The following is a 23,748-nucleotide window of genomic DNA, read 5'->3' on the forward strand; positions in this document are numbered from 1 at the left end:
CCGTTCCCAGTGCCAGCCAGTTAGAGGGCGGTGCGTTCAGGGCCAAGCAAGGCGACCTGCCCCCACACGGGGAGCAGCTAATTAGGCTCATTAAGAGCCTTGTTAACGGCACCTAAAGGAGACCGGCTGGGATTTTCCAGACTTCCTTAAACTCGGGGGTGGTGCCAGAGGACTTCTTTGGTCCTGGTCGCCGATATTGATGGATGGAGCATTTCTGACGTCCTGTCCCATGATGTTCGTTTTCTTGAGGCTGATGGTTAGGCCAAATTCGTTGCAGGCAGCCGCAATCCTGTTGATGAGATTCTGCAGACACTCTTCAGTGTGAGATGTTAAAGCAGCATCGTCAGCAAAGAGGAGTTCCCTGATGAGGACTTTCCATACTTTGGTCTTCGCTCTTAGACGCGCAAGGTTGAACAACCTGCCCCCTGATCTTGTGTGGAGGAAAATTCCTTCTTCTGAAGACTTGAATGCATGTGAGAGCAGCAGGGAGAAGAAAATCCCAAACAGTATGAGTGCGAGAACACAGCCCTGTTTCACACCACTCAGGATTGGAAATGGGTCTGATGAGGTGCCGCTATGCTGAATTGTGCCTTTCATATTGTCATGGAATGAGGTGATGATACTTAGTAGCTTTGGTGGACATCCAATCTTTTCTAGTAGTCTGAAGAGACCACGTCTGCTGACGAGGTCAAAGGTTTTGGTGAGATCAATGAAAGCAATGTAGAGGGGCATCTGTTGTTCGCGGCATTTCTCCTGTATCTGACAAAGGGAGAACAGCATGTCAATGGTCGATCTCTCTGCACAAAAGCCACACTGTGCCTCAGGGTAGACGCGCTCGGCCAGCTTCTGGAGCCTGTTTAAAGCGACTCGAGCAAAGACTTTCCCCACTATGCTGAGCAGGGAGATTCCACGGTAGTTGTTGCAGTCACCGCGGTCACCTTTGTTTTTATAGAGGGTGATGATATTGGCATTGCGTATGTCCTGAGGTACTGCTCCCTCGTCCCAGCACAGGCAAAGCAGTTCATGTAGTGCTGAGAGTATAGCAGGCTTGGCACTCTTGATTATTTCAGTGGTAATGCTGTCCTTCCCAGGGGCTTTTCCGCTGGCTGGAGAATCAATGGCATCACTGAGTTCCGATTTGGTTGGCTGTATGTCCAGCTCATCCATAACTGGTAGAGGCTGGGCTGCATTGAGGGCAGTCTCAGTAACAACATTCTCCCTGGAGTACAGTTCTAGGTAGTGCTCAACCCAGCGCTCCATTTGCTTGCGTTGGTCAGTGATTATGTCCCCTGATTTAGATTTTAGGGGGGCGATCTTCTTGATGGTTGGCCCAAAAGCTCTCTTAATGCCATCATACATTCCTCTGATGTTTCCGGTGTCTGAGGCCAGCTGAATATGAGTGCATAGGTGTTGCCAGTAGTCATTTGCGCAGTGCTACTAGCTGCTTTAAGTGCAACGGATGTTAACTCGCTGGGGACTTTCTTGTAGTTCAACAGTGCAATGCGCTTAGCGGCTATGACAGGTTCCAGCTCTTCAGTATGAGATAGAAACCAGTCTGCATTTCTCTTCGCACGTTTGCCGTAGGTGGTCAAAGCTGACTCATAGATGGCGTCTCTGATGTGGGCCCACTTGGTCTCTGCATCCCCTGTGGAAGTGTTCTGAAGGGCTTTTACAAGTGAATTTAGAAATTTTTGTAACAGCTGTGGATGAGAAATTCTGTTAGTGTTGATGCGCGGGTGGCCCTTCTGCTTGAAGTGATGCAACTTCTTTGGTCTGAGTCTAACCTTGCTGTACACCAGGGAGTGGTCGGTGTCGCAGTCCGCACTGTGGAAGCTGCGTGTGATTTGAACAGTGTTTATGGAGGCTAGCCTTGTGATGATGAGGTCTAGCTGGTGCCAACGACGCGATCTTGGGTGCCTCCATGAAACCTGGTGACAGGATATAGTGTGAAAGAACGAGTTGGTGATGCAGAGGTTATGATAGGTACACAACTCAAGCAGTCTCTGCCCGTTCTCATTCATCCTTCCAACGCCATAGCGCCCAAGGCAGGAGGGCCATGAGTCATGGTCGGCCCCAACCCTGGCATTAAAGTCCCCCAGCAGGAACAGATGTTCGGTGTTGGGGATGCTACTAATGATATTATGGAGTTCCTCATCGAACTGGTCTTGAGCTTCAGGTGGGGAGCAGAGTGTTGGAGCACAGATTTATTTATTTAGAGATACAGCACTGAAACAGGCCCTTCGGCCCACCGAGTCTGTGCCGACCAACAACCACCCATTTATACTAATCCTACATTAATCCCATGTTCTCTACCACATCCCCACCATTCTCCTACCACCTACCTACACTAGGGGCAATTTGCAATGGCCAATCTACCTATCAACCCGCAAGTCTTTTGGAGGTGGGAGGAAACCGGAGCACCCGGCGGAAACCCACGCAGACACAGGGAGAACTTGCAAACTCTGCACAGGCAGTACCCAGAACTGAACCCGGGTTGCTAGAGCTGTGAGGCTGCGGTGCTAACCACTGCGTCACTGTGCCACCCAGCAGATGCAGATGCTGAGTAGGTGTACTGGACCAGAGGTGGTGAGCAGTCGGATGGACAGTATGCGTTCCGAGCCATTTGAGGGAGGCTCTATCATGCTGAGCAAGGAGTTTCTGAAGGCGAAGCCCACTCCATGCTGTCTTGGTTCTTCAGGATCCCTACCCTGTCAGAAGAAGGTGTAGTCTTACTCTGTTAGAGATCCACTCGCAGGGAGGCTTATCTCCTGAAATGCTGCAATGCCAGAGGACTGGAGAATTCAAAAAAGGGTGTAAAGATAAGCCCAACAACTATAGGCCAGTCAGTTTAACTTATGTAGTGGGGAAACTTCTCGAAAAAATAATTCGGGTTAATTAAGGAAAGCTGGCACTGATTTGTCAAGGGAAAATCATGTTTAACTAACTTGTTGGAGTTTTTTTGAAGAGGTAACAGAGAGGGTTAATGAGGGCAATGCTATTGATGTGGTCTACACGGACTTCCAGAAGACATTTGATGCAATGCCGCACAACAGACCTGTAAGCAAACTTGTAGCTCATGAAATAAAAGGGCTGGTAGCAACATGGATATGGAATTGGCTGTGCGACAGGAAACAGAGAGTAGTGATTAATGGATGTTTTTCAGGCTGGAGGAAGGTTTGTAGTGGAGTTCCCCAGGAATCAGTGTTGGGACTCTTGCTCTTCCTTACATATAGTCATGACCTAGACCTTGGTGTACAGGGCACAATTTCAAAACTTGCAGATGACACAAAACTCAGAAGCATTGTGAACTGTGAGGATGATGGTGTAGAACTTCAAAAGGACATAGACAAGTTGGTGGAATGGGCAGACAGGTGGCAGATGATGTTCAATGCAGAGAAATGTGAAGTCATTCATGTTGGTAGTATAAACATGGAGAGACAGTATAGAATAAAGGGTAAAATTCTAAAGGGGGTGCAGGAGCAGAGGGACCTGGGTGTATATGTGTACAAGTCATTGAAGGTGGCAGGACAGGTTGAGAGAGTGGTTAATAAAGCATACAGTATCCTGGGCTTTATTAATAGGGGCAGAGAGTACAAGAGCAAAGGAGGTTATGTTGAACTTGTATCAGACACGAGTTTTGCCTCAGCTGGAGTATTGCGTCCAGTTCCATATGCCGCACTTTAGGAAAGATGTGAAAGCCTTGGAGAGTGTACAGAAAAGACTCATGAGAATGGTTCCAGGGATGAGGAACTTCAATTAGGAAGATAGATTGGAGAAGTTAGGACTGTTTTCCTTGGAGAAGGCTGAGAGGTGATTTGATAGAGGTATTCAAATTCATGAGGGGTCTGGACAGAATAGATAGAGAGAAATTGTTCCCACTCGTGAAAGGATCGAGAACAAGAGGGCACAGATTTAAAGTGTTTGGTTAGAGAAGCAAAAGTGACATGAGGAAAAACTTTCTCACGCAGCGAGTGGTTAAGGTCCGGAATGCACTGCCTGTGAACGTGGTGGAGGCAGTTCAATTGAATCATTCAAAAGGGAATTAGACAGTTATATGAAAAGGAAGAATGTGCAGGGTTACGGGGAGAAGGCAGGGGAAGGCACTGGATGAATTGCTTGTTCAGAGAGTCAATGCAGACACAATGGGCCGAATGGCCTCCTTCTGTGCTGTAATAATTTAGTAAATCTGCGATTATGTGATTCCCGACGCAATCAAGGGCAATTAAACTGCTTGGAGGCAGGCACCCAGTAGCGGCCAGGGTGCCAGTGCTTCAGGCAGACCAACAGGCCCTTCCTGCCTGCCTGGATGCGGATGCAGCCAAAGGCCGCCCTGTAGAGAGCTTCACCCCCACTGTGGTGGCCGGGCTGATTTTTATATATTTTATTTCATTTTTTACAAATGTTGGTGAGAGGGCACCTTCATGTTGAAGCGCTCTCTTGGTTACTTACCCTTTACTGCAGCCAGCTGCTCCTCTAAAGTTGGAAGGCCTCTGATTGTTACTCCAGCTTCGAGAACCCACCTGCTGTTGTTAACTGGACAGGGAATCTGTCTCCAGTGGGCATCCTGAAATGTAAGGTTATCCACTTGGGTGAGAAGAATAGAAAAGCAGAATATTATTTAAATGGAGAGAGACTGCAGAATGCTGCGGTACAGAGGGATCTGGGTGTCCTCGTACATGAAACACAAAATGTTAGCATGCAGTTACAGCAAGTAATTAGTAAGGCAATTGGAATGTTGGCCTTTATTGCAAGGGGGATGGAGTATAAAATAGGGAAATCTTGCTACAACTGTACAGGCTGTTGGTGAGACCATACCTAGACTACTGCGTATTGTTTTGGTCTCCTTATTCAGGGAGGGATATACTTGCATTGGAGGCAGTTCAGAGAAGGTTCACTAAGTTGATTCCTGGGACAAAGGGGTTGTCTAATGAGGAAAGATTGAGCATGTTCGGTTTATAGTCATTGAACCTTAGATGAATGAGAGGTGATCTTATTGAAACATATAAGATTCTGAGAGGGCTTGACAGGGTAGATGCTGGGAGGATGTTTCCTCTTGTGGGGGGTATAGAACTAGGGGGCATAGTTTCAGAATAAAAGGTTGCTTATTTAAGGTGGAGATGAGGAGGATTTTATTTCCTCTCAGAGGGTCATGAATCTTTGGAATTCTCTACCTCAGAGAGCAGCGGAGGCTGGGTGATTGAATATATTCAAGGCTGAATTAGACAGATTTTTGAACCATAAGGGTTCAGGGGAACAGGCAGGAAAGTGGAGTTGAGGCCAAGATCAGATCAGCCATGATCTTATTGAATGGCAGAGCAGCCTCAAAAGGCCATAAGGCCTACTCCTGCTCCTATTTCTTATGTTCTTAAATAGTAGAGTGGCATACACAAATTTCCAATCTGAAGGAATGGTTCCTGAGGCAGGAGAACTTTGGACGATTTCAGTCAGGGCATCTGCACTGTTTCTACTTCTTTTAAATCCCTGGGATGGAAATCATCTGGTGCCAGGGATTTGTCACTCTTTAGTGCCATTATTTTCTTCACATTAATGTTATTTTGCATATGTTAATTTTCATGAGTTCCTGTGCCTGATTCAATTAGTTTGCTTGGGATTAGCAGCATGCTGACTTCTTCCTCTACTCTAAATACTGTAAACACTCAACATTTCTGCATTTCCGAATTTTCATTGACTGTATCTTCAAAGAAGTGGCTGCAGAGATAGTCGAGACTTTGGTTATAATCTTCCAAAATTCTTTAGATTCTGGACGGGTCCCAGCGGATTGGAAAATAGCAAATGTAACACTTTTATTCAAGAAAAGAGGAAGACAGAAAGCAGGAAATTATAGGCCAGTTAACCTAACATCTGTCACAGGGTGATTACTAGAATCCATTATGAAGGAGGTTATAGCAGGATACTTAGAAAACCATAATGGGATTAGACAGAGTTAACATAGTTTTGTGAAAAGGAAATTGTGTTTAGCTAATTTATTACAGTTCTTTGAGGGATTAACAAGCAATGTGGATAAAGAAGAACCTGTATATGTGGTATATTTGGATTTCCAAAAGGCATTTGATAAGGTACCACATCAAATGTTACATACAAGAAAAGAGTACATGGTGTAGGGAGTAACATATTAGCATGGATGGAGGACAGGTTAGCTAACAGGGATAAATGGGTCTTTTTCGGATTGGCAAGCTGTAACTAATGGAGTGCCACAGGGATCAGTGCTGGGGCCTCAATTATTTAAATCTATATTAATAACTTGAATGAAGGGATTGAATGTCTGTTAGCTAAATATGCCAATGACACCAAGATAGGAAGGAAAGTAAGTTGTCAAGAGGAGGTAAAGAGTCTACAAAGGGATATAGATAGGTTAAGTGAGTGGGCAAAAAATTGGCAGATGGAGTATAATGTGGGAAAATGTGAACGTGTCCACTTTGACAGGAAGAATAGAAAAGCAGTATATTATTTAAATGGAGAGGGATTGCAGAACTTGGTGGTACAGAGGGATCTGGGTGTCCTGGTACATGAATCACAAAAGGTTAGTATGCAGGTACAGCAAGTGATTAGGAAGGCAAATGGAATGTTGGCATTTAGTGCAAGGGGAATAGAGTATAAATGTTTTACTGCAGCTGTACAGGACCTTGGTGAGACCACATCCGGAGTACTCTGTCTCCTTATTTGAAAAAGGATATAATTGTGTTAGAAGCAGTTCAGAGAAGATTCACTCGACATTTCCAGGGATGAAGGGATTATTTTATGAAGAACGGTTGAACAGGTTGGGCTTATATCCATTGGAGTTTAGAAGAATGAGAGGTGATCCTATTGAAACATATCCTGAGGGGACTTAATAGAGTGGATACCAGGAGGATGTTTCCTCTTGTGGGGGAGACTAGAACTTGGCGACACAGTTTAAGAATAAGAAGTCTCCACCACCTTCTCAAGGGCAATTAGGGCTGGGCAATAAATGCTGGCCTAGCCAGTGATGCCCACATCCCATGAATGAATAAAAAAAACTACCACTGATAGGCAGTTTCTGTTGACTAACTTGCAGTTTATTTCACTATTTTTAAGCTTCTAAGTTAAACTCAAAATGTTAAACTAAATTTCATCTTGATGTCACTTATCAGAGAGTTCCACTCATATCAATTTCCCAACCTGTGCACTCTGTTTACCATGTGCTCTGTTTACTACCACTCTTTGATCCGTGAGGTTCTCCTGCCTATTCCATTTCTCCATTGATAGATGACTGATTCCACAGTAGCTAATCAAGCTATAGCCTAATTGCTTCGATTGATCATCAGTCACACTTAGTTCAACCTGCAAATAGTTACTCAATCTGCCAGTCATTTGCTTTCCCTTCTCTCGAGCGTGTTAGGCAATACTGTCCAGTGAATCAGTGACGTTGAGTGCTGAGGGTTGGATACAGGTTTTCCTGCTTTTGGATATGAGTAGTGGTCATGATGGGTGCTCACTTGGGAGATAGAAATTATTGCAGAGACTTCAGTAACATATCATGAATCAAACTAAAGGCACATGATAGTGAACTGCACCGCTGAATTCTGGGAGAATCAAAAAGGGTTAATTCTGGGATCTCAGTTAATCAGAAACTTCAGACAGCAGAAGGGACAAACACTATCACATACAACAAATCACTGGTCAAGGAATCTACAACCACAAATATGTCAAGACAAAAAAATTCTTTCAATAGAAGCTGTTATCAGTAAATGTGTACCATAATGTTACTGGATTGTCATAAAACCCCACTTTCTGGGAAAGGAAGTTGTGCCAAACCTTGGATAACTAGGCCTGGCCAGCGACGCCCATGTCCTGAGAATGAATTAAAACAAAGTTAAGAGACTGAAAGGCTGATTGTTAGGTTAATCTGAATAAATAAGAAAAGTGTGTCAGGAAATATCAAAGCCAAAATGGAGGCCTCCACCTGTAGCTTCAAAATGTTAAAAGATATAAACACTGACAAAATAGTCGGGCAGCCACCAAAATGTGAGAAATTTGACCATCATAATTCCTGATTGACACATTACAAAGGATTCATGTGACTCAAATATCTATTCATAACTGGGCTTGGTGATTTAATCTCAGAGAGATTTGTTCCGATAAAATTAAGATATAAATCATATTGCGATAGAGTTAGTAGGATTTGTGGGGACAATTAGGCATGAAAAAGGATATCCTCTTGTGTAGTCGGAGGGCATGACTGAGGTATGAAATTAGTTCTATGCATCTGGCTTCAGAAAGGAAGAAGATGATGATAATGTTGCAGTACAGGAGACCAGAGTAAAGATATTGGATAGGGTAACAATAGATAGAAAGAACATGCTAAATAGGTTGGCATCCCTCAAAGTTAACAAGTCACTAGGTCCAGAGGTATGCTCGGTTGTTCAGGGAAACTAGGGTGGAGATAGCTGAAGCACTGACCACAATCTTTCAATTGGAGTGGTGCAGAGGACTGGTGGATTACAAATGTTACAACCAAATAAGGGGGAGAGATAAACTTGGTCACTCACGACAATCAATCTGACATAGGTGGTGGAAAAACTACTAGGGCCATTGTCAAGGTCAAAATTAATTCTCACTTTTTAAAAAATCTTTCACGGGATGTGGGCACCATTGACCAGGCCAGCATTTATTGCCCATCCCTAATTGCCCTTGAGAAGGTGGTGGTGGGTTGCCTTCTTGAACCGCTGAAGTCTATGTGGTGTAGGCATACCCACAGTGCTGTTAGGAAGGGAGTTCCAGGATCTTGACCCAGCGACAGTGAAGGAATGGCGATATAGTTCCAAGTCAGGATGGTGTGTGATTTGGTGGGGAACTTGCAGATGGTGGTGTTCCCATGCATTTGCTGCCCCTCCAAGGGTGGGACTTCTGACAACGGGGTCCTAGAGCCTATGGAAGGCCCACTGCTGGTCACTTAAGCGCCTGATTAACACAAAATTTGGTGGGCTTTCCAGAAAAGAGGCAACACGGGGGTCTCGGCATCAGTTTCTCTTGACATTGAGATCCCCGCCACCAGGATAAAATCCCCCCCCCCCCAACCCCACCAGGTCTCTGATAAGGAGTTTTTAATAAGAGACATTTTTGTGAAAAGCCAGAAGGCAGGAAGAGAGAACCATCCCAGCAAGAAGAAGGATCCTGCCAGAATACCATCTTTAAACTACCTAGAGGCAGAGACAACAGGTGTCCTTAAAACTCCCTACTTGACAAATTGTAACAAGATTTTTGCCATCGAACTGTGACTGAGCCAAAGAAGTCTGCAGCAAAGCATCTGTCCACCTGAAACTTTGCAAAGTTTGGCGTCAGTGAACCAGGAAAAAGGAAAAACAGGCTTGCTCTGTCTTTAAATGTTCTTTCAGGGGAAACAAACAAAGTTTCACAACAAACTCTTTTAAAAAAAAAACCATCAGACCTAAATGCATGCTATCTTTTAATCTCATCTTTTCTTTTATGAATGCACATGTGTGTGCGTGGGTGAAGTTACGACTATTTTCGGATATTATTTGATAAACATTTATCTTTCTTTAAATCGACAAGAAAACCTGTCATTTGTCTATTTATTGACCATTAAAATGCTCAAGGGTTAAAAGAAATTTCGAATAAAAACACACTGTCTTCGGTCAATTGAGAGGTCAAAAGTGGAAATGATCCCTATCATTTTCCACCTGTCTATAACACTGATAACAGCTTCTTGTCTTCAATAGCCTGCACTGAGTTAGATTACAGATCGATAAATCAGATCAAGGTTACACCACCCACACTCCATGTCTTACTATTCTATTAGGGATTCCCTGCTCTCACCACCGAATGATCTCCTATTTTAAAGAATAGGAAATAATATTGACAGTGCTGTAACCCTTCCTCACTATCACTAGTAAAATGGATATCAGCTGTAGCTCAGTGATAGCACTCTCACCTTTCAATCAGGAAAATCATAAGTTCATATCCCACTCCAGAGATTTGAACGTCCAATCCAAGTGGACACTGCAGTGCAATACTGAGGGTGTGCAGTAGTGTTGGAGGTGCTGCCTTTCAGATAAAATGTTAACCTGAGGTCCTGTCTGCTCTCTCTGGTGGACATAAAAAATCCCATGGCACTATTCCAAAGAAGAGCAACAGAGTTATCCCTGGTGTCTGAGCCAATATTTATCCCTCAACCAACATCACTAAAACAGATTATCTTGTCTTTATCACATTGCTGTTTGCAAGATCTTGCTGTGTGCAAGTTCCCTGCATTACAACAGTGACTGCACTTCAAAAAGTACTTCATTTTCTGGAAAGTCTTGAAGTCATGATAGGTGCTATATAACGTCTATAGGCTGGATTTTACAGCCCGCCCGCTCGCCCGCCCCCTGCTGCCTGACGTTGGAGGGTCGTGGTGGGGGAGGGGGTGGGCCGGGCAATGCCACCAGCAGAGGCATGCCATGGGCCTGGCTTGATATTGCCAGCGGCGGCGAGTCCTCGTGGCGGCTCCCCCCGCACCCCCCCACCCCCGCACCGCCCTGCTGCTCGGCGACGGGAGCCAAATCTGTAAATTAAAAAAACAAATGCAAATAAATGAATTAATTACTTACCCGCTCCTGCCATCCATACCGGGGTAATATTGGTGCCGGTGGCCGGCGCTTCCGTGCCTTCGGATACGCGCCTGGGAATCGGAGGCTGGACACTGGTGGGGAGGGGGGAGCAGGTAGATTTTTCAGTGCGGGAGGGAGGCAGCGGTATCAGAGTGATTTGATTGGTGTAGGGGATGGTGGGAAGGGGTAAAGATTAAAGTTTGTGAACTTTACCGGGGGGGAGGAAGGTCAGGTGCACCAGGTAAGTGTTTTATGGGGAGGGGGAGAGGGTAGCTTCTTAACTCTGTGGTTATTGAAAGGGTCGGGAGATGGTCAGGATCAAGTTAGTTCATTTTATAAAAACAATGTCCTTTTAAATTTTAAATTGCAATGTAGCGCTCAAAGCCCTTTAAAACTGGTGTCGGCTCATCCGCAGTGGCACCTGACACCGTTGCCAGGGACAGTCCGCCCACCCCCTCCATGTCATCGGGGGGTGGAGGGGGGGTGCAGTCGGCCCCGACCATTCAAATGAGCTGCCGCGTTTAATATCATGGTGCCTTTGCGACGTGTGGTCCTCATGGATGTACTGCAATTTTCGAAGCTCGCCGCCGAACTTATAAAATCCAGCCCTATGGGGGAAATTTTATTATCTCCCTTGCGTTTAGAGGTGGGGAGAGCCTGTAATCGTGTGGGATAGTGGTGGGACCCGCCACCCTCCTACCTCCGCTGAAATTAAGTCCGTGACAGGAAGGCCTGTGAATGGCCTTCCTGCCCCGCCACCAATTGAAGCCCTTAAGTGGGCAATTAATGCCCAATTAAGGGCCCCATCCCACTGCCACCGCAATTATCTCAGTGGCAGGCGGGCCTGTCACCACACTTGGCAAGAAAAATCGTGCGGGTTGCTTGCCAGCTCCCTGTCGGCAGGGCGGGGTCCCTTGTTAAAAGTGTCTGAATGAGGGACCCTGCATCAGGAAGTGGGGGGGGGGGGGAGGGCCTGCTGAGAGTCACCACCCTGCTCTGCTGTCGACCCCCCCACACCCCCGACCCCGCAACCCACACCCCGTGAGATCCCTCCCACCATGACCTAACTGTGGCCTGAGTCCAGTGCCGCTCTTTGGCCTCGAGTGTGTGCTCCACCCACTGCAGCCGCTGCCTCTGCGGTGTTAAAGAGGAAATATTTGTTTGCTGTAAAATATACATGGCATGTGAAATGAAATGGAAGGGTTGTGAGGCAACTCACTCCTGTATTGAAGGAAACTGATCTCCTTTGCACTTTTTGTATTGTTTTGACTTGGTGCTTTTTGGAACTGTTTTGTAATGTATTTTTTTACAGATTTTTATGAATGAAGTATATTTTGGAAATTTAAAAAAAGTTAAAGAGCTGCCAGCCTCTGTTTGGCCGGCAGCACTCAAAGAGAACAAAGAACAAAGAAAATTACAGCACAGGAACAGGCCCTTCGGCACTCCAAGCCTGCGCCGATCCAGATCCTCTATCTAAATATGTCGCCTATTTTCTAAGGATCTGTATCTCTTTGCTTCCTGCCCATTCATGTATCTGTTTAGATACATCTTAAAAGACGCTATCGTGCCCGCGTCTACCACCTCCGCTGGCAACGCGTTCCAGGCACCCACCACCCTCTGCGTAAAGAACTTTCCACGCATATCCCCCCTAAACTTTTCCCCTCTCACTTTGAACTCGTGACCCCTAGTAATTGAATCCCCCACTCTGGGAAAAAGCTTCTTGCTATCCACCCTGTCTATACCTCTCATGATTTTGTACACCTCAATCAGGTCCCCCCTTAACCACCGTCTTTCTAATGAAAATAATCCTAATCTACTCAACCTCTCTTCATAGCTAGCGCCCTCCATACCAGGCAATATCCTGGTGAACCTCCTCTGCACCCTCTCCAAAGCATCTACATCCTTTTGGTAATGTGGCGACCAGAACTGCACGCAGTATTCCAAATGTGGCCGAACCAAAGTCTTATACAACTGTAACATGACCTGCCAACTCTTGTAGTCAATACCCCGTCCGATGAAGGAAAGCATGCCGTATGCCTTCTTGACCACTCTATTGACCTGCGTTGCCACCTTCAGGGAACAATGGACCTGAACACCCAAATCTCTCTGTACATCAATTTTCCCCAGGACTTTTCCATTTACTGTATAGTTCACTCTTGAATTGGATCTTCCAAAATGCATCACCTCGCATTTGCCCTGATTGAACTCCATCTGCCATTTCTCTACCCAACTCTCCGATCTATCTATATTCAGCTGTATTCTCTGACAGTCCCCTTCACTATCTGCTACTCCACCAATCTTAGTGTCGTCTGCAAACTTGCTAATCAGACCACCTATACTTTCCTCCAAATCATTAATGTATATCACAAACAACAGTGGTCCCAGTACGGATCCCTGTGGAATACCACTGGTCACACGTCTCCATTTTGAGAAACTCCCTTCCACTGCTACTCTCTGTCTCCTGTTGCCCAGCCAGTTCTTTATCCATCTAGCCACTACACCCTGGACCCCATGCGACTTCACTTTCTCCATCAGCCTACCATGGGGAACCTTATCAAACGCCTTACTGAAGTCCATGTATATGACATCTACAGCCCTTCCCTCATCAATCAACTTTGTCACTTCCTCAAAGAATTCTATTAAATTGGTAAGACATGACCTTCCCTGCACAAAACCATGTTGCCTATCACTGATAAGCCCATTTTCTTCCAAATGGGAATAGATCCTATCCCTCAGTATCTTCTCCAGCAGCTTCCCTACCACTGACGTCAGGCTCACCGGTCTATAATTACCTAGATTTTCCCTGCTACCCTTCTTAAACAAGGGGACAACATTAGCAATTCTCCAGTCCTCCGGGACCTCACCCGTGTTTAAGGATGCTGCAAAGTTATCTGTCAAGGCCCCAGTTATTTCCTCTCTCGCTTCCCAAAGTAACCTGGGATAGATCCCATCCGGACCTGGGGACTTGTCCACCTTAATGCCTTTTAGAATACCCAACACCTCCTCCCTCCTTATGCTGACTTGACCTAGAGTAATCAAACATCTGTCCCTAACCTCAACATCCGTCATGTCCCTCTCCTCGGTGAATACCGATTCAAAGTACTCGTTTAAAATCTCACCCATTTTCTCTGACTCCACGCATAACTTTCCTCCTTTGTCCTTGAGTGGGCCAATCCTTTCTCCAGTTACCCTCTTGCTCCTTATATATGAATAAAAGGCTTTGGGATTTTCCTTAACCCTGTTTGCTAAAGATATTTCATGACCCCTTTTAGCCCTCTTAATTCCTCGTTTCAGATTGGTCCTACATTCCCGATATTCTTTCAAAGCTTCGTCTTTCTTCAGCCTCCTGGACCTTATGTATGCTTCCTTTTTCCTCTTAGCTAGTCTCACAATTTCACCTGTCATCCATGGTTCCCTAATCTTGCCATTTCTATCCCTCATTTTCACAGGAACATGTCTCTCCTGCACGCTAATCAACCTCTCTTTAAAAGCCTCCCACATATCAAATGTGGATTTACCTTCAAACAGCTGCTCCCAGTCTACATTTCCCAGCTCCTGCCGAATTTTGGTATAGTTGGCCTTCCCCCAATTTAGCACTCTTCCTTTCGGACCACTCTCGTCTTTGTCCATGAGTATTCTAAAACTTACGGAATTGTGATCACTATTCCCAAAGTAGTCCCCTACTGAAGCATCAACCACCTGGCCCGGCTCATTTCCCAACACCAGGTCCAGTATGGCCCCTTCCCGAGTTGGACTATTTACATACTGCTCTGCAAAACCCTCCTGGATGCTCCTTACAAATTCTGCTCCATCTAGACCTCTAACACTAAGTGAATCCCAGTCAATGTTGGGAAAATTAAAATCTCCTATCACCACCACCCTGTTGCTCCTACATCGTTCCATAATCTGTTTACATATTTGGACCTCTATCTCACGCTCGCTGTTGGGAGGCCTGTAGTATAGCCCCAACATTGTTACCGCACCCTTCCTATTTCTGAGTTCTGCCCATATTGCCTCACTGCTCGAGTCCTCCATAAGTGCCCTCCTTCAGCACAGCTGTGATATCCTCTTTGACCAGTAATGCAACTCCTCCACCCCTTTTACCTCCCTCTCTATCCCGCCTGAAGCATCGATATCCTGGGATATTTAGTTGCCAATCATGCCCTTCCCTCAACCAAGTCTCAGTAATAGCAATAACATCATACTCCCAGGTACTAAGCCAAGCCCTAAGTTCATCTGCCTTACCTACTACACTTCTTGCATTAAAACAAATGCACCTCAGACCACCAGTCCCTTTGCGTACATCATCTGCTCCCTGCCTACTCTTTCCCTTAGTCACGCTGACTTCATTATCTAGTTCCTTACAGGCTTTAGTTACTACCTCCTTCCTGTCCACTGACCTCCTCATTTGGTTCCCATCCCCCTGTCACATTAATTTAAAACCTCCCCAACAGCGTTAGCAAAAGCACCCCCAAGGACATTGGTTCCAGTCCGGCCCAGGTGTAGACCATCCAATTTGTAATAGTCCCACCTCCCCCAGAACCGGTCCCAATATCCCAAAAATCTGAACCCCTCCCTCCTGCACCATCTCTCAAGCCACGCATTCATCCTGACTATTCTTTCATTTCTACTCTGGCTATCACGTGGCACTGGTAGCAATCCTGAGATTACTACCTCTGAGGTCCTACTTTTTAACTTGGCTCCTAAATCCCTAAATTCTGCTTGTAGGACCTCATCCCGGGTTCCTTGATCCCGCAGAAGGTCCACCGCTGTCCAGTAAAGTGCCTAATTGGTACTTGATTCGGCCAGTCTCCCATAGAAGGGTCGGCGCAGGGTTCTCGCAGGCTCTTTTGCCAGAGGTCGAGACCCCCATCGCCTGGATAAAATCCCGGCCTATGTGTCTATCCTTACTTCTGTAAATATCAATCTACTTCCCTTTTAAAGTTTCCAAATGATCACCCATCAATTCCTTTTTCAGTTCACTAATCCAAAAGAGGAAAAGCGTCTATTTTCTATTCCCAAACTTTGCTTGAGGCTTCTTTCCAAAATCAAGGGATCCTGTTGTATTTCACAAAGCAAAAAGTGTAAAAAAAAAACTTCCTTCTAAGTCCTGTGCCAAGTATCAGTTTTAATTTAAAAAAAACTAAAGGAGAGTCCTCATGTCATCGTGCGTTCTGTTTTAGGGTTTTGCCCCGCAGCAGCTCAGATGAGACCCATGTGGGTTTGTGTTACATTTGTAAGTGATGCACGATGATAAAGCTTACAGTCAGTCCTGCCAGAGATTATTACCTGTCAATTCAGTCATGGATGACAGAGTATTACACAGTATGTTGTTCCTGCTGTGATGTCCTCGGGACTGGAGTGATGTTTACCCGGGTTTGGTATAAGATATGTGAGACAGAGACTGAGACAGTAGCATCAAGCTGTTTAGCACAAAGGCTTCTTCTTTATTCTGTTTTACTTTCACTTTCCCTTTGCTAGCGTGTGTGTTCTACAGCTGCCCCAAGAGTACAGAATGTACAATGCAATAGCAATTTCAAAACACGACAACACTCCACCTGCTTCTGCTATGAAGTGACCCTTGCTTTCTGTTGAAGTAGTAATGCTCCTTTAAACCATCCCAACAAGTACTACGAGGCAGGTGATTAGCAGGAAGGCATTAAGCGCACAGGTGGAAGCAGTGGCAGAAAACGTGCCAGCCCTTATAACTGGCTGATATTATTGCTCAACTAAAATCACTAAAAATAAGAATGGGCGGGGGTTGTGGTGCTGAAGATGGCTCCGGATGAGGCCCACCATGGAGCTCAACGCTGGCAGGGCCTGGTCCGATCTTCCGAGCAGCAGTGATGCACTGTGGTGGCACGCCCCGCCGCTAGGCAACGGGACCACATTCACCATATTCAAATTAATAAAATTAATATATTTACATATACTTACCTAAGATCTTGAGGGCATCATGGCGGCCGGCACTCCCCTGCCTTTGGATCCCTGGCCGGGGAAATGAGGCGCGTCACGGAACACAAAGGTCCGAGTGTATCAAGCCTGTGTCCTCAGTACCTTGCTCTATGGCAGCGAGGCCTGGACAACGTATGTCAGCCAAGAGTGACATCTCAATTCATTCCATCTTCACTGCCTCCAGAGAATACTTGGCATCAGGTGGCAGGACCGTATCTCCAACACAGAAGTCCTCGAGGCAGCCAACATCTCCAGCTTATACATCCTACTGAGTCAGCGGCGCTTGAGATGGCTTGGCCATGTGAGCCACATGGAAGATGGCAGGATCCCCAAGGACACATTGTACAGTGAGCTCGCCACTGGTATCAGACCCACCGGCCGTCCATGTCTCCGCTTCAAAGACGTCTGCAAACGCGACATGAAGTCCTGTGACATTGATCACAAGTCATGGGAGTCAGTTGCCAGCGATCGCCAGAGCTGGCGGGCAGCCATAAAGGCGGGGCTAAGGTGTGCCGAGTCGAAGAGACTTAGCAGTTGGCAGGAAAAAAGACAAAAGTGCAAGGGGAGAGCCAACTGTGTAACAGCCCCGACAAACACATTTTTTTGCAGCACCTGTGGAAGAGTCTGTCACTCTAGTATTGGCCTTTATAGCCACTCCAGGCGCTGCTCCACACACCACTGACCACCTCCAGGCACTTACCCATTGTCTCTCGAGATAAGGAGACCAAAGAAGAAGACTGGTGGGGTGGGGAGAGGAGGTAAGTTTCTCAGTGCGGTGATGGCGGTGGGGGGGGAACAGGGTTGAATAAACGTCATGGGTGTAGGGGATGGTGGGAAGAGTTGTACTTTAAACTTTTGCAGTTCGTGGGGTGGAGGGGGGTGGTAATGTCAGATGCTTAAGATTGGGGGGGGGCGGCGGCCATGGTGCCTCACCGCCATCGGGAGGTTCGGGTTGGACCCTGCCGCGTTGAGATCTGTGGCTGGCCTCATCCGGAACCATCTTCAGTCCCCGCCCCCACCACAGATCTCGATGTCGAGGCAGCTTAAAATCCAGCCCATTATCTCATTGGTGTTTGTGGGAGCTTGCTGTGCACAAGTTGACTGTCACATTTCCTAAATTACAACAGTGACTACACTTCAAAAGAACCTGATTGGTGGTAAAACACTTTGCGATGTCCCGGGGACTTGAAAGGTGCTAGATAAATGCACGTTCTTTCTATCCACCCAGTAAACTCTGAAGTGACAATCATGTTTGGAAATGAAAATAGTCCATTGTAAAAAAATTTTTATTGAAGATTTGACTGGCATTGAAGATTGTCACAATATATACAGTAAACATTTCTCTTTAAGAGCAGAAAATCAAGAATGCCCAGGCACAATTATTCACAGTTAATATAAAGATCAATTTATCTGAAATCATCAGGAAGTTCACTATGTAGTGGGCTGCTTTGCAGCAGAATGTGCCCAAAGCAATGCAGACCCAAAACAAACACACCAATATAATTGGTGTGGTTTCTCCACAGAGCACAGCTTCAGTTTTTGAACACACAGCCAGTTGAAACATGCACGGATAATTGCAAAATGGCTTTTAAAAACAAACACTAAAATAAACAGTGCCAAAGGTAGACTGGGGAATATCATTCATTGAAAGAGGCCTGTTCCATCTGGAGAGTCTGACTTGCGAGGAAGGAATTTACAATACTTCATTCAAATTGAGCAGGAGGGATACTCAGGATGTATACACACCCCTTCCTCTGCTCTCTACCCTCCCACCTTCCCCCCTCCCCTGCCACTGAAATTTCTATCTTTTTTTCATTGTTTCCTTAGATCATTCAATAGAAAAACAAAAACAACTGATGCTTTTCCAAAGCTAGCAAATTCCACAATTCAACCAGCGTAAAACAATTAGTTGGGTTTGTGCTTTTAATTGTTCACTGGGTTAGTGCAGTGAATTATAGCAAAGTTATTGATAGATTAGCGACATATAACTGGGGCTCCAATTTAACGTACAGAGCTTTGATCTGACAAGACTGATGGATCTTTTCATTTGCTTTATTTGAATTGTTAGATTAATGGAAGTATTGTTGTTTCCATTTTAACCTTATCGTAAAATTCCTGTCCGAAAAATGGACCTTTTGAAGTTTGGTCTGTCAAATCTGCATCCACTCTGCAAAGAACAATTCTGCCTTATGCCACTGTTTAAAGTTTGGTTAAGTTAATGCATTAGAAGAAACAAAAACATACACTGTCAGTAAACTCTGCTCAAGCAAGTTTGAAAATTCCAAATAATATCTGTCCACTGTGTGCATGTCTGATAATGCAAGTGTATGTACGTGTGTGTCTGTGTGTATCTGCATGTGGGTGTGGGTGTCTTCTGTGGATGTGTGTATATCTGCTGTGTGTGTGTGTTTTTGTGTGAGAAATAATGTGCTGATTTCTGATACATGAACCTCTGAAATCTAACAAAAGACAGTGAATGGCACCTAGTGACAAAGTGAGATAAAACACACTTGGAAATCCTCTGCTCCAGGTACTGCTATTTGACAGACTTGATCTCTAAGTGGTTAGTTTACATTCGATAAGCCTGCCCATGATGTGTCTGTCACGCACCAAATTATATAATGGAAAACTCCTACTAGCTCCCTGCCAGAGCTGACAATTAGGAACACTGACAGGCGAGCAATTCACTGACTGGGAACCAACTGTATGAGGCAAGAACCATATATGGTTTGATGAACTGGAGCAAAGTGGGCCGAGAGCTGGACCTGCGGTGATCTGTTACGTATTGTTGTGTTTTAAGTGTATAAGGAACAGTTAGAAAGTACCAAAATCTGACAGCTCGACAACTCATTTACTGAAATCCACTAACTGGCACTATACTGATCCTTAGTGCGAATTTTTGCGAGTAAGAATTTCCTGTTCACACGTGAGAAAAGTCAGGTGGCTTCACCTATATAAAGAGCAAAATGCTCCATTCATGATGTCACCAGGTTATAATGCATGCTATCATTATCCTCATCCACAAATGCAAAGGAAATGTCCTCCTCCGATCTCTCATTCTCACCCAGTTTCCCTTTACTTTCTGCAGGAGACTTCAATTGCTCTACAGTCGTCACCTTGCAGGTTATTTCTTCTTCAGCTTTGAAAGTCAGGCTTCCCTTGGGTTGTTTACTCCATGCCTGTACAAAAAAAAGCACTCGGTCTATTAACCTTTCTTGGCCCTTTACCATTTCACTGCGAACATTATATAATTCAGTCAGATCTCTTAAAACTCGATATGGCATTATTATTTTGTGAATAAAAACAATAGCTAAAGGAAGCTCCAATAAATCTAAGTTTAAAAAGAATGACTTGCAGTTATTTAGCACTTTTCACAACCTTGGGATGTCCAAAGAGCTTTACACCCAATGAATTGCTTTTGAATTGTAGCCACTGTTGTAATGTAGGAAATGGAGCAGCCAATTTGCACACAACAAGATCCCACAAACAGCAATGGGACAATGACCAGATCATCTGTTCTAGTGGCCTTAGTTGAGGGATAAATAGTGGCCAGGAACCCAGGAGAAATCTCACACTCTTTGAACATTTTATGTGAGAGGGATGGCAGAGCAGCAACCCCTTAGAACTGCACTTACATGTAAGCCTGGACTATGGGCTGAATTTTACCAGCCCCTCGACGCCGCGAGTCGTGGCGGGGGGGGGGCCAGTAAGATTGTGTGGGAAGAGGCCCGCCATCGAGAAGGGCCCGCCGCATATTACCGGCGGTGGGGGGACCTTGGTGCGGGCCCCCCTGCTGCATGGTGGTGGGCCCTTCACCTAAATATTTAAATTCAAAATAATAATATGTAAATGAACTTACCTGCAGGCGGTGGCCGTCCCAATTTTACGGCCGCCGTTCGTACTTCGCGCGCCTTTGGAACTCTGTACAGAGTTCCAAGACAGGAACCTGGTGGGGAGTGGGGAGGAACAACATTTTCAGGGTGGGAGGGGTGGGGGAATGGGGAAAGCACTTTATTGGTTGTGGGCATGTTGCGAAGGGGTTGAAGGGCAAATGTTAGAAGGTTGGGGAGGGGGGGAAGTTCGGGTTGGGAATAAAGTGAGTTTTGTCAATGACGGTCAATTAAATGACCATTGGAGGGGTTGGGGCAGAACCTCCATGTCATAATTGTTTATTTTTTTAAAATCAGCACGACTGTAACTTTATAAATTAAAATTTGTGTTCAGGGCTGAAAGCCCTTTAAAAATGGCTCGCCCCCTCTATTTAAATCAGCCTCTGCACGCAATATCGCGGGGGCTGTGACATGGAAGTGCCGCCACTCTCACAGGGCTTTGCCACGGAGCACAGCACACTAATAAAATCCAGCCCTATGTTTTCAAATCTCTGGACTGGGATTTGAACCTTCCAACTCAGAGGCATAAGTGCTACCCACTAAGCCATGGCTGACCAATTTTGCTTAAAAAAAGGGGAGATTACAAATTGAAAAACAATTTAGTTGACGCTCTTGTTGAATTCAATCATTTGGACGTTCAATATTATCTGATAGCTGCACTCCATTATTGCTTAAGCTATAAACACTGTCCCCGCAGGCCAGGCAGAGTTATTGTCTGCCAGTGAGTTGAGTGGCTCAGCTCACACAGATGTGATTCATGTCGATGAGCCGTGACATGAGGGCAGATGAACATTGGAAGAAAAGAAATAGGGTAATAGTGGAAATTAGTCTAGGACAAAAGGGGACCCTCGCTCCTCTCTATCTCTGTACCCTCCTCCAGTCAGACAACTCTCCAAGATCTCTGCACTCCTCCAGTTCTGGCCTCCTGTACAGTGCTGATTTCCTTTCCCATGGCACTGTTAAATGTTGAAAGTAGTTAATTTCAGAAAGCAACATATGTTGACCCACCAAGTAGTCTCCATTCGAGTCTCCAAACATGCCTTTAAAAAGTTTCCCCGGATCAGGAATTGGCGGAAGGATCAATATCTGAAGCCTTAAAAGTAAAAAGTAAATTAGCTAAATGGAAAGAGAGACATTCATCAAATAAATAAGGTCTCACACCCATCAAAGACAGTTCAGTAATATAAGATACTTAGCATGTGGTTCGCCAAGGAATCAGCAGAAATTTATGAAGATTATTTTGCTAGCCTGTGTTCAACTAGTCCACTATAGAATTAGAGAGATTGTAACACAGAAGGACAAACAGGAACATATGAACAGGAGGAAGCCATTCAGCCCCTTGTTCCACCAATTAAATCATGGCTGATTTGTACCTCAACTCCCTTTACCAACCATAGCTCCATATCCCTTGTAATGGATTATAAGCCTAGCCCCTTTTTGGGGTTATCCCAGATCAGACGTACATCTTTAGGGCGGCACAGTGGCGCAGAGGTTAGCACCGCAGCCTCACAGCTCCAGCGACCCGGGTTCATTTCTAGGTACTGCCTGTGTGGAGTTTGCAAGTTCTCCCTGTGTCTGCGTGGGTTTCCTCCGGGTGCTCCGGTTTCCTCCCACATGCCAAAGACTTGCAGGTTGATAGGTAAGTTGGCCATTAGTAATTGCCCCTAGTACAGGTAGGTGGCAGGGATGTGGTAGGAATATAGAATTAGTGTAGGATTAGAATAAATGGGTGGTTGATGGTCGGCACAGACTCGGTGGGCCGAAGGGCCTGTTTCAGTGCTGTATCTCTAAATAAAAATGATCTCTCTCACTCAAGGTTGAGAAAGACAGATCCTAAAGACACTTGAATGGGTCTGAAGGACTGATCTAACTTTCCCCAAAGGAAAGGAATCAGCTGAGAATATTCTGTTCTCCAGGTAGCCTTTTTAACAAGTTTCAGCTAGATTATAATAACCAGATCTTATGAAGGTCTGAGAATCTCTCCTCAGTAATGTACCTCCTGACCAAAAAGTTAGCGATACAGAAGACTATGTGAGGTAATATAAATTCTAATTTATATAAAAGTTTATTGAAGAACCGAACGTGCAATTCACAGTTGGTGACATAGTCAAGTACAACGTTATAGTTGTCGGAAGAGATAGAAAGTACAATCTTCTTTCTAGTAGAGAATCCAATTTTTAAATCTAAATATTGTTACAGTAAAATATTTAACAAGGATATCCAATTATTCAAGTAATGTTTACCTTAAATCCCCGAGTAGAAGACTACAGAATTAGTGAGATACCTCTGTCCCAGTTAAGGGGAGAACTATCATCGCCTCACTCCAATAGTCATTCCTTTACCATGAGAGAAGTTGGAGGTTGTCCAATGAATCCAAAAATCCAATGTGCGCTTCCAATATTTATACTGTTTTCTAAATTGCAGAACTCATTTCTTACATATGGGGGTGTTACCTCAACTGCAACTAAGTTTATCCCCCTTTATTTTCTAAAAAGGACTGTTTTACTGTTAATTTCGAGATAAGATTTGTCCTCTTTGATTCCTAAGAAAGGTTGTACAACTATCAATTTCTAGGTAAAGTCAGTCCCACTTTGATTTCTAAGAAAGGCCAAGCTGTGAACCTTTTGATGGTCAATTTTCATTAGTCATCTCAAACTGTGTTTCAAGATTACAATACAATTTTTGGGTTCGGCTAGTTTTGTCAAAACCTTAGTTGACTGTGGTTTAGGGCTGTCAGCATAAAACCATCTTATCAATGATTACACTGTGGTAGCTTTCGTTAACAATTTGCAAACTATATTATCAATGTTTTACCATGTGCTGAGGCTTATGACTTTTGGGAGTGAATCCTTCTGATCAGAAGCAGCCTTTATGGCTTTAAGATGAAACAAGCTTTTTCACGGAGGCTTTTATGATTATAGATATGAACATTTTCAACCTTTTAGGAAGATGAACTCTTTTGTAATTTTTAACCCCTCATACGTAGGAAAATGACTCTTTTAACCTTATAACCGCTCATTATGGCCAGATTCCTTCACATCCTTAATACCCTTATCCAACAAAAATCTACCGATCTCAGTCTTAAAAGCTCCAATTATCCCCTAGCATCCATGCATTTCGGGGAGAGAGTTCCAGATCTACACTACCCTTTGTGTGAATAAGTGCTTCCTGATATCCCTCCTTAATAACCTAGCTCCAATTTTAAGATTATGCCCCCTTTGTTCCTGATACCCACACCAGAGAATATAGTTTACCTTTATGTGCTTTTCCAAATCCTTTCAATATTTCAAACACCAGGATCAGATCACACTTCG

At 44.9% G+C, this 23,748-nt stretch overlaps 1 protein-coding gene across 2 annotated transcripts in view; it reads right to left on the bottom strand.

Moving 5' to 3' along the window:
- Window positions 1-17,816: 17,816 nt before the first annotated feature.
- LOC137377801 (interleukin-13 receptor subunit alpha-1-like) overlaps window positions 17,817-23,748 on the bottom strand; it is a 75,114-nt gene continuing 69,182 nt past the window's right edge. For both annotated transcript variants that reach the window (XM_068047870.1, XM_068047869.1), the window contains exons 9-10: window positions 21,443-21,527; window positions 17,817-19,723 (exon numbers count right to left, since the gene is read on the bottom strand). In XM_068047870.1, the coding sequence (XP_067903971.1) occupies window positions 19,520-19,723; window positions 21,443-21,527 (289 nt within the window). In that variant the 3' untranslated portion in view covers window positions 17,817-19,519. The remainder of the gene's footprint in view (window positions 19,724-21,442; window positions 21,528-23,748) is intronic.

This window comes from Heterodontus francisci, chromosome 15 (genome assembly GCF_036365525.1).
Source record: "Heterodontus francisci isolate sHetFra1 chromosome 15, sHetFra1.hap1, whole genome shotgun sequence".
NCBI lineage: Eukaryota > Metazoa > Chordata > Chondrichthyes > Heterodontiformes > Heterodontidae > Heterodontus > Heterodontus francisci.